Here is a 16,650-nt window from a genome sequence, read left to right on the forward strand (position 1 = left end):
ATAAGGAATTGTGTATGAGAACTTTTGATATGATGGCAAGAGTAGATTCTGTTCATAGGTGTTGCATTTAAACATTGGTAATTGGTGTAAATATTGGTGATCTTTTTTTTTTTTTTTTAAATCCAGTTAAGAAAATGCTGCACTATTGGTGAATTTACTGAAATAGTCATACCAACTTCCCACTGGCAGTCTTCCTTTTTTTTAAAAGTAAGGATTTTATTCGATTTGTGAATAAATTGGCATAGCTACATCTTCGAGACTGAAAAACAAGAGACAGAGGATTTGATTTGATTACTGAACTAAGGAATTTTCCTGGTGGTTTTGTCACAAAGAATCTTCTGTGTTCATTGCTCAGTTTTTCTGTGTTTGTTTTTCAGGATTTCATGCTCGTCTGAATCGCCTTCCAGGAGCTGCTGCCCGTTGTCTCCGTAAAGGTCGGAGGAGGCTGGTTGGCAAGGTATGCCCTTTTGAAACATGGTAATTTTGTATTTCAAATTCTGATCAGTCCTGAAGTGCTGTTCTAAGATACCATGTAAATTGTTTTCTGCAGAAAGTGGTCCTGTATATTTTTTGTTTCATATGTTGTTTGATTTGTTTAACTGCTTTGACTGTCAGAAGATGATTGAGTGACTAAGTGGATTTTAAGGCACATTTGGAGTGGCAAAGACAGCTGATCAGTGCTGAAAGCAGTATGAAAGGAGACCTCAGGAAGAATGACAGGGAGCATAAATATCAAGAAGATTTAGACACAATGTAGGGGAAAATGATGATGGCATGAGACTTGGGCATGCTCATCTGAGACTACAAGGGGAAAGAGGTGCCTCAAAGGTGAAGGAAGGCCAAATTTTATATAGGAAAGAAGACTGATATGAATGGCAGCAAAGGAAGGTGGTTTTAGCAGTTGCATTTTTAGTTGGAAGACAGGAGAGTAAAAAGGAATATACAGTAAATGCAGACAAAGCTGTCCAAAGCTATTGACTAGTTTTATTATATGTAGGGCAAACACCAAACAAAATAACAGTCCTTTTTTAATAGAAAAAAACGTACTTTGCAGATGTCTGTCTAAAAGAGAGGGGTACACCTGGTTAGGTCTGCATCATGGAGTATTGAGTGCTGCTGTTTGTTGTAAAAGATGGTTCTGAGAAGGAAGGTGTTGACTGTGTTTGGCTTTTCTTCTTATTGTGATGTGCTTCTGTGGTTTTGAAAACACTGGCATAAATTCTGAGCTGGCTGGCCAGTCTGCTAACCAGGTGTGATAGGGGGGCCGGAGTCTAGAGGCATGCGACAGCTGCCTTCTGTTCAGTCATACTTGAAAGATCCTTGTCTGCCCCTTCTTTCTTCCACTCACCTTGCTTAATTGTAACCGGCATTCAAAATATGAATCCTCAGCTGGCAAGAAACTGACTTACACGTAGGGTTCCTGAGGCCACCTGCAAGTGGCTGGGCCTGGCGGCATACCTCTAATGATCCAAATGAGAAGGATAATATTTACTTGTTTAATTCATCTTCATCACCTTAAAGGGATCTTTGTCATTTGCAGCGGAGGTCACTGCTCCCCCTTCCCCATCTCTCTCGAAATTGTAATCATAAATAATGAGTTTCATTCAGAGCTCCCCGCCAGCGAGCTGCTAATTACCAAAAGTATGGCTTGTAATTTACACAGTAATAAACTGTAAATTTAAACATTATTGCACTTTAAGTTAATAATTTTCCTGCTGTAACAAATAGCCCATGTTTCACCCCTGCTGCTACAACTGCCCCCAAACTTTGAGTGTGTTTTGCCTATGTGCCTTGCCCAAACAAACCTTATCTGTGAAAGACTTTTGCCCTCATCTTCAGCCTCTTGCTGAAAAGTATACTTCTTTCTTGGAGGCAGTTGCTATGCAGATGTGAGCAGCTGGTGCTTCAGGCTGTGTGTACGTGTATGCCAGCATTGAGCACATACACAGGGCAGCATTTTGCGGGAAGCAACATGCTCCCAGAGCAAGTCCTTTCTCCTAGGACCTACCTTTTCTTTAGTTGCTGGAGGTCCTGCTGCTGAATTGCTGCTTTCAGGAAGGGCAAAAGCATCATGCTTTCACTCCTTAATTTATTCACTGGTGGTTGGTGAATCCCCACTGTTAATGGAATAGTGCAGTGTCCTATCTCAGCCTGTTTGAAGCCAACTGATATCAGTAACACGAAAAGAAGCACTTCCCAGCCATCTCCCCTGCTCTCATGCATCCTTGTGCTACATACTTTGTTCTAGTCCAGTTTATGGTGCTCCCCTCTGCAAGCAAAAATCATCACTAAAATAAAAAAAAAGCCTCATAAATAATATTGAATGATTTTCTGCCATTTTAACTAGTTAAATCATCTCAGGTGAAGTTCTAAAAGGAAGGAGTGAACATGTTTAGGTGAGAGTGTGCTAATAAGGAAAGGATGTGACCCAGGGGAGTAAGATTAGTTCTTACTGGCAGCAGCAGGCTATTCTCTGCTTACTGTGTGAATTTGCAACCTTTTACCTGTCTTTGTGTTTCAGGAGACCTCCATGAGCACTCTGGGCACCGAGAGGCTAGGTCATATTGTTAGTGATCCACGCCAGAAAGAGTAAGGCCCTTAACAGCTGTTGTATCGAACTTTGGGAGGGGGAAAAGATCTATAGTATCCTCTTCCTTTTGGGGGTGAAGGACTTGAAGAGCTGGGTGGACTCTTAAGCATAACGTGTGGAATGGGAGACAGTATTCTACTGAGGGCTTCTAATTGTAATTGCTGACTTCCCCTTTGTTATATAAAAATGTTTATATAAGGCTGCCCCAATGAGTGGACACTACTCAAATGCCCCTTTTTTCCAGTCAGCTTTTTTTTTTTTTTTTCCCTTATAATGTGACATTGCAGTAACTGCAGATTTTTTGGACATTAAGAGAAGACTGAGCCCCATATGCTCATTTTTTAAAATGCTTCTTTGTGGAGCTGTACTTTGGGCGCATACCCAGACTGCAGAAATGATGCTGACAAGGCAGCTGTGAAATTACTTTTACTTTCTTTGGTGTTATGTCTCCTTCCCCAATTAGCATATTTAAATTGTAGTTAGCACTGGAAACCATGTGCTGGTTATCCTTTGGCATCTCCCTAATGCTGTTTTGGGGAATGGGTAGATAAGGATGGCATGTCTTGACTGTAGTCCAGTGGGTCCAGCCTTCACCAGCTGTTGATACCTAATTTTCTTCCTTGGATCTGAAATTTGTTGTTTTTAATATGACTCCTGATGATATTTAATCTTTTTCCTTCTCCCTCCATCTTTGTTCTTCCCCTTCTCTTCTTATCCCCAACCCTCGTTTTTTCCCCCCCTGTGTTTGTTCCTTGGCATTGCTCCCACCTGTCCTTTCGACTCTGCCTCCTTCCAGTTTTTGGTTACCATCCATGGGGAAGAGAGATCGCAACCAGGTAAGGTGACTCCGCTTTTCCTTTTTTATTTTCTTGGTTTCCTTCTCTCTAGAATGAACACAGTGCTGGCTTCTGATTTCCCACACACTGTGGCCTGTGCACATGAGGTAAGGCACTCCTGTCCCTTCTCATTTTGTTAACTGATGTCTTCTGGGCTTTGAACACAGCCCACTTCTCCGGCGTTGTTTTGTCTATTTAAACTGAATAGCTCAGGAGCTCCTTTTATTTATCTCCCTGTTTCAGGTTAGTGTAGGCCATCCTTTCTGACAGTGAGTGGGAGGGAAAATACTTCTTGACAGGAGGAGCTTTGGCTTCTCAAAATTCCATAAGAATTGGAACATTCTTCTTTTTTTTTAAGTGCTTTGTTTTGCCTTGTTTGGCTCAGGCTTCTACCTGATAGTCTCATCCACAGAGAAGGGAAAAATTGGTGAGCTTAAATGACATAGTTAAATAGCAGTTGTAACAGAAAAATGTAAGAGGTGATAAGCAGGAGAAATAGGCATTCTTGTAACTGAAACTCTTGTGTGTGCACTTTTATATTCTCCAGTAGGTCTTAGCTTCAGTGCTAGGAGTTGTTGTTGTTTTTTTTGGTTTTTTTTTACTTTCAGATATAAAATCTCAGGTTCTTAATAGAAAAGAGCAAATAAACCTCTCTCCCATTTAAGCAGTCATGTTGTAACACTTCCTGGCCATGTACACTCCTTTTTATTCCTATGCAGGTTGTTTTATGGTTGGTGAGCAGTAGGACTGAAATTTTTTTTTACCTTTCAGGTGACTAAAAATGTGTATATGACAAGAAATAATTTTAAAGAAATTGCCTTTGTGCAATTGTGTATTTTCCTTTAGTGAGACCATTTTACAGATTGTTTTTATACTGCTAAAGATAAGAGTAACTACATAAACTTTAAAATGACCAAAAGTAAGTAACTTTTGTTTTACATAAATGAATTTGAATCAGCCATTCTAGTATTAGAGGGTTCCTGGTGATTCTCCCTACTGTGCAGTTGCAATGTTACTTCATTGACAGTAAATTAGCAGTCCCACTTAAGGGGGAGCTCCCTGATTGCAGCAGCTTTGTGATGCATCTTCTTTCTTAGAAAGGTGGAGGGTAAAGGCCTAATACTGAGTTCTGAAGTTGCAGATGGCTTGTACGATGAGTCCTGCTACAGGTGTGGATTGTTCCTTTGTCCTTACTGAAAATTCATCAGTAATACTAGTAATACATGAAAAGTGTTCTGGAGATTGGTGTAGCACTTTGAAAAGAAGATGGGAATTAATTTCCTGCTTGAGGTGTGAGTTATAAATAAAGAGGAAGTGCTTAATGAGAAGTATGAAGCAGGTACCCCGGAAAAACTACCAGTCTAAAGCTTCTGTTTACACATTGAGCAAAGTTTGTTCCATGCATTGATTGACCAGATTATTGCATTTCTGTCCTGACAATTAAAAATCCTGTCTGTTTCATCTTCTACAGCAAACTGTCTTGCACAGGTTTGATGCCCTCAAGATTTGTCTAGTGTATGTCTAACACAGTATCTTAGATTAGTATGACCATGCATTGCTTCAAAAATTTGTTTTAAGCAGTTTGCAAAAGCAGCTTGTGAGGTTGGAGGGGAGTGGAAGGAGCAACTCACTTGCCATGGAATGAATTGAGCGCTCATTGTGAACTTAACCTGGTGGATGTGAGTCTTCCAGAGGTCCGTTTCAGTGATATACACAACCCTTGGGACTATAGGAATTGCTCTATGCAAGGAAAAAGTTCTGTGCTTCCACAATTCATAAGAGTGACCTTTTTCTCTGTGATGTGAAGGTAGACAAGAAGCTTTCTGAAAGAGAAGCAGACTTTTTTCTCATGGCATGCAGCAATAGAGCACTTACACTCTTAGTCAACCAGCATTTTTAATAATGCAGGTTGGAGGAGTGTGGTGAGGCTGTCTGTTGTGAGAAGGTGGTTATGAGACTTACTGTTTCACCCTTTGTGCTACCCTTTTGTCTGAAGTGAGAGTCTTTTCTCATCTAGTCTTACTTACCCCTTGAGGTGCCAGGAATGTCTCCTTATAGTGTGTGAATAGAACAGATCTGAGGAGCTTTATCTCTATTTCTAGAGAACTATTTCTTTTAATGCTTTGCTTAAATAAAATCTCTTGACTTTCCAGTTCAATCCATTATCTCCTCTGTACTCTCTGGATGTGCTTGCTGATGCTTCCCACCGAAGATGCTCACCAGCACACTGCACTGCCAGGTAACTCCCTTGCTCTGCTCTGCTCTCTTGGGTTTGCCTCACTTCCCTCTCCTGGATGTCTTCAGCAGTACTGTGTGATCTGAACAGTACTCATGGACCTGTAACTTAATGCACTTCTCCCTGGGCAGCTTGTGTCCAAATTTAGCACAAAACATAGCAATGCAGTTTATTTGAGAGTTTCAATAAACTAAATGCTTACAGTATATGAAACAGTGTATGACAGGCAGAACATACGGTTCTATTAGAAATAACTGCACTGTGTTCTGAAATATGCAATGAATTGCTGCAAGTCTGTTTTGTAGGTACAAATGGACATAGTATCATTGCCCACTTTTAGAACTGGAACAAGATGAGAGGGAAAATGCTGACAAACTGGTGTGGGTAACATGCTGAAGCATTTTGGTATCCTAGGTGTCTAGAATAGACCCTCTGAGCAGATTAAGAACTCACCTGAGGTGACCTCTAATGGCTTGATATCTCTCTATAGCAATAGCTGAAATTTAGATCTGGTTTGGCCAGATGTTAGGTATATTTGAGTCTGCATAGTTCAGGTTAATATACTATTCAGGCACCTTTTGCTGACTAATCCTAAATTAAATTCAAGTGCTGGCCTTAGAGGTGACTCCTGTTTTTGTGCTGCAGGTGATACCTATAGGTAAGGTGCCCTTGAGCTCTTTCCCTGTGCAAGTAGACAAAGCCTTGCTTTGGACACAATTCTGCTTATGTGCTTGTACCAGGGACCCAATCTGAAAGAAATGTCTGGACTTTCAGCTTCATGGCTTTCTTTCCCTTGTTAATTAGCAAATAGAGCATGAAAAATGTACTAAGGTTGTATGTGTCTGAACAGAAGCTTGGCACCCACCCAGCAAAGCCTCTCTTCCCACTGGCTTCTGCAGGGAATTCTGCGGTGTCGCACCATGACCTCATGCTGCTGTAGCCAGCATGTTAAAGCTGGAAAAGGGGAGGGAGGAAGAAATCAGCTCTTAAATGTTCAACTGGATGAGAATAAAAAGAATTCAGAAGACTGTGCATCAGCAAATTGATTCCTTTCTGTGCTTTTGCCCCACTCTGGGGATGTTTTTCTGCCTGTGAAGCAAGAAGATTGAATGGTCTCTTCATTTTCATCTAGGATAACCTTTCTTTTGCCTCCAGTGTTTTACTTGGTGCTTTATGGAAATTTGTCTTCCAGAACAGTGAGCTGGACAAATCCTGCTTGCAAATTCAAACTGGGCAAAATCTCTACCTTTATGACAGTCAGTGAAGGCCTTTTCCAAAGCCAAGCTCTTTGCAAGGGATTTCTAAGCCTGGAGAGATTGTGTTTGCTAGGTTTTTCTGGGTGTATAGTCTAGTTAACCAGTTAATATATATGTTTGGTTCCCTCCTCTAATGAACAGGTGGCTGGTGTCCTGACAAACATAATCACTGATGAATTGTTCCTGAGTTGGCAGAGAAATTGTATCATCCCAGATGCAGTCGTGTTTTTAAATGCCTGAAATTTGAGAAAATAGTTCCTATTTTACTGTGAAATGTGCTCAAGAACCTTTATAGTAGAAAGAAATATGAAAAGAATGAATGTGTTTTGTGGCCCCCATGTATGTGGCAAGGATTGAACTCTTTGGTACAAGGAGCTTGCATTATGTAAAGATGCTGATAAAGGCACAGAAGGAAATTGTTCCTTCAGAGAAACATTTTCTTGATAGTAGTTCTTTAGCTTTACATGCCAAGCATACTCGTTAGTAGTCCATTTTCATCCATTTTCTTATAGGAGGTTTAGCTGATCTCTGTAAGCCCAGATAAGTAATGCCCTAGTTAACATCTCCTGCCTTTGCCATGTATGGAATCAGTTTCAGTAGTTTGTGCTTTAGGAAGCTTCTAACAGCTTGCACCTTGTTCTGGAGAAATTCTGCTCTGAAATTTGCCAGAATGGGATGGGTATGTGTGTGGAAAGCAAATCCTCTGAAATACCATGAAACATATTAGAAAAGACATGGTCTTGATGTTGTAGCCAACCAGTTTCTTCAACCTGATGCCTGCTGTGCCATGCAAAATCTCCTTTCTCTGCTTTGTTTCTGCTATCAAGGTGCATGTCCAGTAGAGTATATTTACTGAGTGGAGTCCTCTCTCTGCTGTGGAACTATTTTCTTTGTCTCAATCATTTTGGTGCAGTTTATGTGGAAGACTGGCAACCCAGTACTTTTGTTTAGGCAGAACTGAAGGCCAAAGTACTGAGTGCAGCTGAGTCTTGAGAAAGAACCTCCTCCTTGACACTGACAAGCCTATGTGGAAGGTTCCTTGGGAAGTCTTATTTGAAAGGCAGTAAAAATCGTACACTACCTTTCTTGATTTATGTCTGTGATGAGAAGAGCTTTCATTCAAAGTGTATGTACAGCACTGGGAATTTCACACCCATCATTAGAAGCAGTTTTGTGTGTGGTGACTGTTATCATTAGTGGTATAATTTTATTTTGTGAAGCAAGGAGAGTTTTCTGCTTTCTTGCAGTCTTCCCAAGGGATGGCTGGTGTATTAATTTGCTGTATTGCCTCCTGGCTGTTCCCAGACTGTTTTTCCTCTTCATCATGGAATTTTTAATGGCCCTGCTGCCTCTCGGGAGGCATGCAAGGAAGAGTACCTCAGGGATCTCTTCTTTTTTCACATGCCTATAATTACTCTCCTTTAAGAGCACAAAACGTTTGCTAATCATGTCTTGTCTGTTAAGGTTTTGACTTCATGATGCAGACTGCTAAAAGCAAGTAAGTAGAGACTTAGATGGGCAACTCAAGGGATCCTTGCCTCTTTCCCCTCTGCCTGTTTGCCTCTCTGAGAGGAGTGGTCTGAACAGAATTTTGTTGTTGAGCTCCTTCTGCTTAAGAGGATTTTGTATAGGCTGAAATTGAGTACCTTATTAGATGTTGGTTATTCAATATTCTGTAGCTGAGAAGATGTTGTAGGTTGTTGGCTGATGGAATGCTATTCCTTTGAGTCAAGGTAAGAGTTTCAGAAGAGCCTAGAACCAATGCTCCCTTTAATTTGAATAGTAGACAGAATAAGAGAAAGGTAGAAGATAAATTGTCCCTAATGCTGTTTATTATTTGCCTAGCCTTGAAAATAGGATTATGAGTGAAAAAAAAACAATTAAATATTCCTACTGGAGGTCATAGGAAAAGTGGACCTTGGATGGTAGGTAGATGTTGAAGGTGGAGGCTTGAAGAACTGTATTAGACTTTTGAGTAACACAGATAAAGAAAATTGCTTTGCATGTACTTTGTTAATACTAACTGTAAATCTAGAGTTTAATCTGATATAGAAGCAAGTCTTTCATTTGACTGGAATATGGGATAAAGATATAGGGGGGCTGAGTGATCTCCTCATTTGCTGCCTGTTGCTCCATACTCTGGGTTTGGTGGTGCTATTAAACTGAACAGACTTGAATGTCTCAAATTCTAGTTCTAGCCCCAGAAATACTTTTGTGAAAATAAATATTGTTCTGCCACTTCTTTATCTGTGCACAGAGATCTTGATATTTCTGCTTCTTACCCAAGCATGTGGAAATACAGGGAATGTCTGCAATACAGGCCTTTTCTGAGGCAGCTGAAGGAGTGAACAGATGCCCACAATTCCATATTTTCCTGCTTGGGCAAGACAGTATCCAGTTCATTTTAGGCAGCCTATCTCCCCGTTTTGGTTTTTTTTTTTTTTTACTCTTTTTCCATGTAGCTGGAGGATTTTCATGTCTTCTTTGCTAAAGCTTGGCTAATATTCCAGTTGGGAATATAACTGAATTCTTCTGACAGGCATGCAATGAACAGCAGCTATCAACCTAGTGTCACATGCAGTTGACTGAGGCCTAATATTCCCATTTTGATGAATCTTAATTCTCTGGACTGAAAAATAAATTCCCCTTGGCTTCAGAATTTTTTTTTTTTCCTTGCTATTTCAAATCTGTGTACTCAGCAGATCTGGCAAACAGTAGGAGTCTTTCTGGCACAGATACAGTGTGATTCAGTGTGAAAATAGGGAATATAATATATGGGATCACATATTCTCTGCTTAGAGTGCTTACATGGAAAACAGGAAGAAAATGCATTCACTTGCATTTGCCACATGCAGACTTTTAGGAATAGAATTGCCACATCATTATAATGCTTACTTGGGGAACAGACTGCTTCTCTTGAAGATCTATGAGATTTGGATGATCGAAGAAGTGAGCTAACCTATTAGAGATTTTGGAGTCTGAAAATGTGCTCTAGAAGCCTTCCCAAGAGGCTCTGCAGGGCATAGGAGACTGCTGTGCATCGGGAATATCTACACTGGGATGTGATAGCAAGAACCACTTGTGTGTGCGGGAGCTTTGCATGCAGATAGGATGAGCAACTTGTATTGATTTACACATGTTATGTGCAGATTAGACTGGTGCCCAGCTGGCTCTGTAGTCAAAGAGGAGGAAGATTTCTGCTTTTACTATTAATTTCGTGAAGCCACCATCAACAGCCTCAGGTAACACCTCAGGGCTTAGAGAAAGAGCCTTTCATTTGGTTTGTGTTTGCTCTGAATAGAGCATCACAACAGCAACAGCTGGGTTGTGTGGAGTTTTAGTAGCAGTATCTTTGTTAAAAGGCAGTCTCTATTAACATTCACTTTAACATGAGGATAATAACATCCCTTGTTTTTATAGTAGTAGACTAATGACTGCCTCTCACTTTCACTGTATAATCCACGTGCTTTGCTTCTTCTAAGGATAGGGTTAGAATAAAGTGTGTAAGCAGACAAGCTGAATATTATGAGATGACCGTGAGAGGCACACACCCACAAGTGTGCAGTGTGCCTCTTGCCTTCAAAAAGGCCACAGGTTGTCATGTTTAGCTCTGTATGAGCTAAAGAGACCTTTGTTGTGAGATTGAGCTGATTTTTACGCTGAATTTTAAGAGTAGACTTCATGCTACAATTTAGACTTCACAGATAGAAGCTTTCAGGGTCCTGATGCTGTTCTAAGATTCTTTGTGGGCTGGTGACTGCTTGTGCTCTGTATTTTCTCCTACAGATTATATTGCCAATCCTAATTTTCTCTTGAAAATTTTTGTTGAAATACTGTGGTAGATGTAAAACGATTTCTGTTGAAATACTGCGGTAGATGTAAAATAGCGTCAAGCTCCAGTGCATGGTCATCTCAAACTGTAGAAGTGAGATGGGAGTCCTGTGTATGCAGGTACTGGTCATTAGAAACCATGTAAATAAAGACATAGAATAAATATGCAGAAAAGAAATGAAAGGAAGCATTACTTCTGACACATTAGAGACTACCATGAATTTAATCTTTCTGCATAACAAAGCCTGTTTTTTCTCCAGCATGACCTGCATGCAGAACTGAGTACCATAAGTACTATGTTAAAAACAAAAACAAAAGACAAAAAGTATTTCCTGAATGATTCCTTTAGTGTGATTACAAAAAATATTATCACTGTCAAAAAGACACTATAGACTTTTCATATTGTTGAAAGCCATTTTTCCTATACATGTGTAATTTTTCATTTACTAACTCCTGGCAGTGACTGCTATGTGAGTTGAATATATTGCAGCCAACAAAACAGCCACATTTTTGACCCTGATATGTTGCTCTAAGTGTGTTCTCCTTTTTCTCTTCCAGGGTCAGAATTTCAATCATCTCTAGATTGTAAACTATGTTTTCATGTTAGTCTCATAGTTGGTTACATCCACCTGTGACTAAACACTGCGACTTTTTTTTTCTTGTGATAAACCTTTCATAGTCCAAAAGAAATCAGGGAATTATTTTCTCATTTCTGTTTATGCAACACTGAAGAAAGCATGGACGCCTAGCAGAAGAGATTGAAGGCTAGGAAAGATAGTGTAAGTCCTGTTCTAGTTTGTAAGTTTAGTCCCAGATCTTCACAGAGAGGGCTGAGACAATGCGCAAATACACCTTTTCTGTCAGCCTTTCCTGTTATAGTCTACTTTAGAGTAATTTTTAACTGTTCAGAAGAGTTGTTAAAGTTCAGGAGAACTAATTCATCATTGTAAATTGTAGTATTTTCATGTTTTATAATTCAGCCTGTCCACTGCTATGTTGGGAACTGTGCATATCCATGACTTGATTTTCGAAGTGGTGGTGGTGGTGTTTGTAGGAGTCTATAGGAGTCTGCTGTTAAACTGGGATTCACTAATTCTATTATCTCACTGATAGAGATCTTCATGCAAGCAAGTTACTAGAAATTTACATTGAAAAGTGAGATATCTACCAAAAATCTGCATATTTCATAAGCTATACCTCAGACATGCTTTCTGTCCATGCCTTAATGAGGACTATCATCCCTGAGTGCAGTCATCTGCTCTTCTCTCTCCCAAGGTACTTACCACCTAGAGATTCCCTGCATGCAGATTTATGGTGCCTGTAAAGTGCACCAGCCACTTGAAATGACATTTTTACCACTGGGTCAGTCAGAGCCAGTGAGTAATCAATAGGTTCCTGATTTACTAACTGAAGCGTGGGTGATCAATAAGGGATAAACCTGAATGAAAAACATGTTACAGAGACAATTTATGACCTCTGAGCCTTTGTATCGTAGAGGCAGGGCTACTAGATACAGCATTCTTGCTAGTAGTCTTCAACTGAAGTATTATTTGCTTTTACTTCCACTACAGTAAGGGATTTTGAGATTATTCTGTTTTCATTTTGATTTTTTTTACCTCTTGTGTAATCATAAGGTAAGTGTAGATGTTTGAATATGTAGCTGAGAGCCAGGAGCTCTTACGCAAAATCTTGCTGTAACATTTGTGAGCTGGAAAAATTGCATAGTCTCTTGGAAATGATAGTGCATACTTCTTTCCTAGTCCACAGTGATTCTAAGTATCAACTGGCTAATGTTGGTGTAAGTTCATAAAATTAAAAAGGGAACATTTTAAAATTATTTTTGTTATTTTTATATGAATTAAAATTAATTAGATTACTATATACACTTATGTAGTTGTGCAGTTAGTAATCTAATACTGTGTCACTGGTGCAAAATAAAAAACAGGATCTTTTCTTCAGGTTATGTGTGTTTAGATGTTTCAGAATACATGGTTACAGCTATGTAAAAACACTGTATAGCCTGTGTTATAATCATGGTCAAAAGCAGTTTTAGCATCCACAAGTTAATTAGAGGTGAGAGATTTGAGTGTGCATTCTGTAGGTGTGCCAGTATTTTTGACAGCTTTTCACCTCCAGGGATGGTTTCTCTAACTACCTCCCTGGGCTGTTCATTCCAATGTCTGACAACTCTTTCCTTGAAGAAAGTCCTCCTGATACCCAGCCTGAACCTCCCCTGGCACGGCATGAAACTGTCTTCTCATTCTTCTGCCAGTTGATTGGGAGACCCCCACCTGGCTACACCCTCCTTTCAGGTAGTTGTAGAGAGTGATAAGTTCTTCCCTGAGCTTCTTTTCCCCCAGGCTAAACACCCCCAGCTCCCTCAGCTGCTCCTCAAAGGGCTTGTGTTCCAGAGCCTTCACCAGCTCCATTGCCCTTCTCTGGACATGCTCTAGCACCTCAGTGTTCTTGTAGTGAAGGGCCCAAAATAGAACATAGGACTTGAGGTGTGGCCTCACTGAATACAGGGGAATGATCCCTTCTCAGGTTCAGCTGGCCACCATATTCTTGATCCAAGCCATGATGGCACTGGCCTTGGCCACCTGTGCGCATGCTGGCTCATGTTCAGCCGCTGTTGAGCAGCACCTCCAGGTTCCTTGCCTCTGGGCTGCTTTCCAACCACCCTTCCCCCAGCCTGCAGCAATGAATGGGGTTGTGGTGGCCAAAGTGAAGGACCCAGCACTTGGTTTTTGGTGAGTTTACTGAGAGTACACTCAATCCCCTCAGGAGACTTCTTTGTCTGGTTGTATTAATATATGCTCCCAGGTTTAAAAAACTGACTGCGAAACACAGCACAATTTAAAAATTTTTGAAACTGTTCTTTAATGTCAGATTTAGAGGACAGATCTTACAGACTTCTTGTAGAACTTTTGAATTTTAGTTGAGAAGATGGAACAGTAGTTTAATTCCTTTATTTAGTGGTTGCACTTTTTTTTCAGGTAAATAGATAGACCCAGCAGCATTCAAACAATTTATAGACTGGACTAGTGTAGGAATTTCTTTGTGGTCCCTACACTGTTCTGTATAGATACAATAGCACAATTTGATTTTGCATAAATAGAGGATCTAAAACAATACATATTGTAAATATGTGGGTTTGTTTTTTTTTAATAGATTTTTGTAATGGAAATAAAAACCCATGGATTTTTCCTTTTTTTATATTTCAAAGGCTTTAGTATGTGATAAAAATGTTTGTTAAACTTTCAGGATGTTTTAAAAAGATCAAAATAACAAACTTTGAAGATAGTGAAGCTTTTCAGCACTTAGTCATCAAAACTTACATGGTTCCAAATTTCATACCATCTAAGCTCATCACAGTCTTTAACTGATATTATTTGCACTGTAGTTCTGCATTTTGCACATCAGATCTGATGATAAGAATGACCAAGGAACTTGCTAAAGGAAGTCTGTTACATCAGACAAAGAAGGGATTTGAACCCAATGTAATTTCTAAATTATGCATTTATATTTATTATGGATGGTATTTGAGGAAGTTCTCTGGTCTGCTGTAAAGACTGTTATTTGTGAGTTAAAGTTCTCTGCTTCCTTACAGGTATATGACTTGAAGGAGTTCTCAGCTCAAGTCAGTTCCAACAATACAGATTTCTTCCTAACTGGCAAATGGCTACTTCTTAATTGGCAAATGATTAAACTGAAACGGCCATCAGTAGGCTTCAGACTTAACAGTTGATATTAACAGGACAGATTATGCCTTTCAGCCAGTTTAAAGGTACAACAAGGCTGCCAAAAGTCAGATTCAGCTGTTTGCACAGCACTTTGATAAGAAAATAATGATTTTAAAAACACGTGAGACAGTCTTGCATTCTTAGCTTTACAAACTTACTATTGTAGTAGAAATAATATGCATGGACATTTGGCGTTATGGGTACATTCTAAGATGACTCTACAGTACCAAATAGATTGCAAAATAATTTCTGACTAAGGGGCAAATATCACACAGTTTATATAAAGAGCAATCTTGCAGACATTTGTTATTCTTGCATATAGAAGTAATGGTAGGACACATGCCATATAACTGCTTGGTCACATCTTTATGGATGCAAGGAGTTAGTTTGGAGTTAACAAATAAACAGTCAAAGATATAATTTTTAATTTAAAGGCTAAGATATAATTATTCTTCTGAGCAGTTTATGTATGAGCTCTTAAAGGAAATGGGAGCATAATTTATATTTTGCCAAAGAACGACAGCAAAACTCCCTGAGAAACTTGGGTTGTGCTACTGACTAGTTAAGAAGGAGCTGGACTTGACTGGTCAGTCTTACAGAAGTGTGATATTGGAGTGGAGTTTAATTTGTTTCATTTTCTCCATAGGCAAGCAAATGTCCACCTGGGACCACCATGTTCAAGGGACATCAAGAGGAAACGAAAGCCAGCTGCAGCCTCCATGTCTAGCCCAACATCAGGTAACCTGACAGCATTTTTATAGTCATGTCCCTTTTGAGCAAAATGCCATAGGCAAAAGTGGTGTTACTTTGGTTTGAAACTAATGAAATGTGTGAGAGAGCATATCATGTGTTTTTGCATAGCATCAAAAGCTGCCTACTAAACAAATTTTTGGCAGTGTAGCAATGTTAAGTTAATATAATTTGCAGTGCTTCACCTTACTGTGAATAGTAATGTACTTCTTCATAAGGTGTTATTTCCACTGTCCTAAATCATGCAGTTTGTGGTAATAGAGAGCTATCAGTGTGCACAGTGTGCTCCTTTATTGTTGGGCTGGCATTAGCTGGTGGCTCTGATGCCCTTTACCAGGGTATTTGTAGACAATTTCACAGGAGCTAAAATCTGGCAATTTTTGTATCATCACTGGGTGAAACCACTTTTTCCCTTGGTTGTTGTCTTATTCTTCTGGATGAAAATAGTTTTTTCTTGTTACGTGGATGTAGTCATTAAAATGCTGGTCTATTTTCATGTGGCAGTTTTCTGAAAAGTCATTGATTAGTCATTAGAATATGAAAAAGCTTTAATCTGGTGAACATGGTGGGTTTTAGGATGCTTCTTTCTGTTCTTTCACCTTACCCTATCTTGCTACTATCCACTGACACATGTTCTTTCAACTAGTTTATTAAATAAATATTCTTGTAATCCAGTAACAAGGTAGTGGATAAGATGGTGGAAAAAATGGAGATGTGAAAACAGTGGGGAAGACCAAATAAACTGATGATTAATAGGAAGAAGTTTGTTTATTCCTTGGGCTGGTGGATAGACAGAATAATGAAGTAGGGAAGAATGCTGAGTTTTCTCTCCAGGCCATTGATCTGGATTGCAAACTTTCAGAAGGGTTCTGTATTAAAAAAGAAAAGAGCATTAGTAACCTGTTATTCAGGAAAAGTCTCTTCTATTATTGATTATTTATTTAGGTTATTCTTTCCTGGCTTTTGAGTATTCCATATATTCCACATTCAAGCTTCTGTAGTAAAAGGGTAGTATCCGAAATCACTTAATCTTAGCACTGGAATATTCGATTTTCTTGGTATGAGTGCTAATGTCTCACTGTCCCCTGTTACCTGTCCATTTATTTATTATTCAGAATGTATTCTGTACTGCATTGCTGATCACTTTATATAAGGAGAGCTTCTGTGTCCATGCCTACATGATTCAAAATGCTATTTAAGTTGTACTTCCCCGATTAGGCAAATTGTATAGTGAACACTTTTGGAAGAGTTGAGAGTGCATCTGGACTGAAGCTTAGCTCTGGAAAATAGCACAGGGGCTTGGAAAGCTTTCTTATTATGGATGAGGGAGAGAGGATTATTATGTATTACAAAATAAGGAAGAAGTTTAATTAGTAGAGTACAGGCTGATGCTTATGCTGATCATCAA

General features: G+C 39.4%; 1 protein-coding gene across 50 annotated transcripts in view; it reads left to right on the forward strand.

Moving 5' to 3' along the window:
- The window catches only part of GPATCH2L (G-patch domain containing 2 like), a 40,739-nt gene that overhangs the window by 11,449 nt on the left and 12,640 nt on the right, over positions 1-16,650 (forward strand). For 18 of the 50 annotated variants that reach the window (XM_086893412.1, XM_086893395.1, XM_086893397.1 and 15 more), the window contains 5 exons: positions 378-457; positions 2,522-2,589; positions 3,387-3,426; positions 5,580-5,665; positions 15,139-15,230. In XM_086893412.1, coding sequence (XP_086749538.1) covers positions 378-457; positions 2,522-2,589; positions 3,387-3,426; positions 5,580-5,665; positions 15,139-15,230 — 366 coding nt within the window. Of the gene's footprint in view, positions 1-377; positions 458-2,521; positions 2,590-3,386; positions 3,427-3,478; positions 3,534-5,579; positions 5,666-15,138; positions 15,231-16,650 lie in introns of all 50 variants that reach the window. The other 32 variants (XM_023927785.2, XM_086893394.1, XM_086893405.1 and 29 more) reach the window with 3 other exon arrangements.

Source organism: Cyanistes caeruleus, chromosome 6 (assembly GCF_971803275.1).
Source record: "Cyanistes caeruleus chromosome 6, bCyaCae1.hap1.1, whole genome shotgun sequence".
In the NCBI taxonomy this organism is placed as follows: Eukaryota; Metazoa; Chordata; class Aves; order Passeriformes; family Paridae; genus Cyanistes; species Cyanistes caeruleus.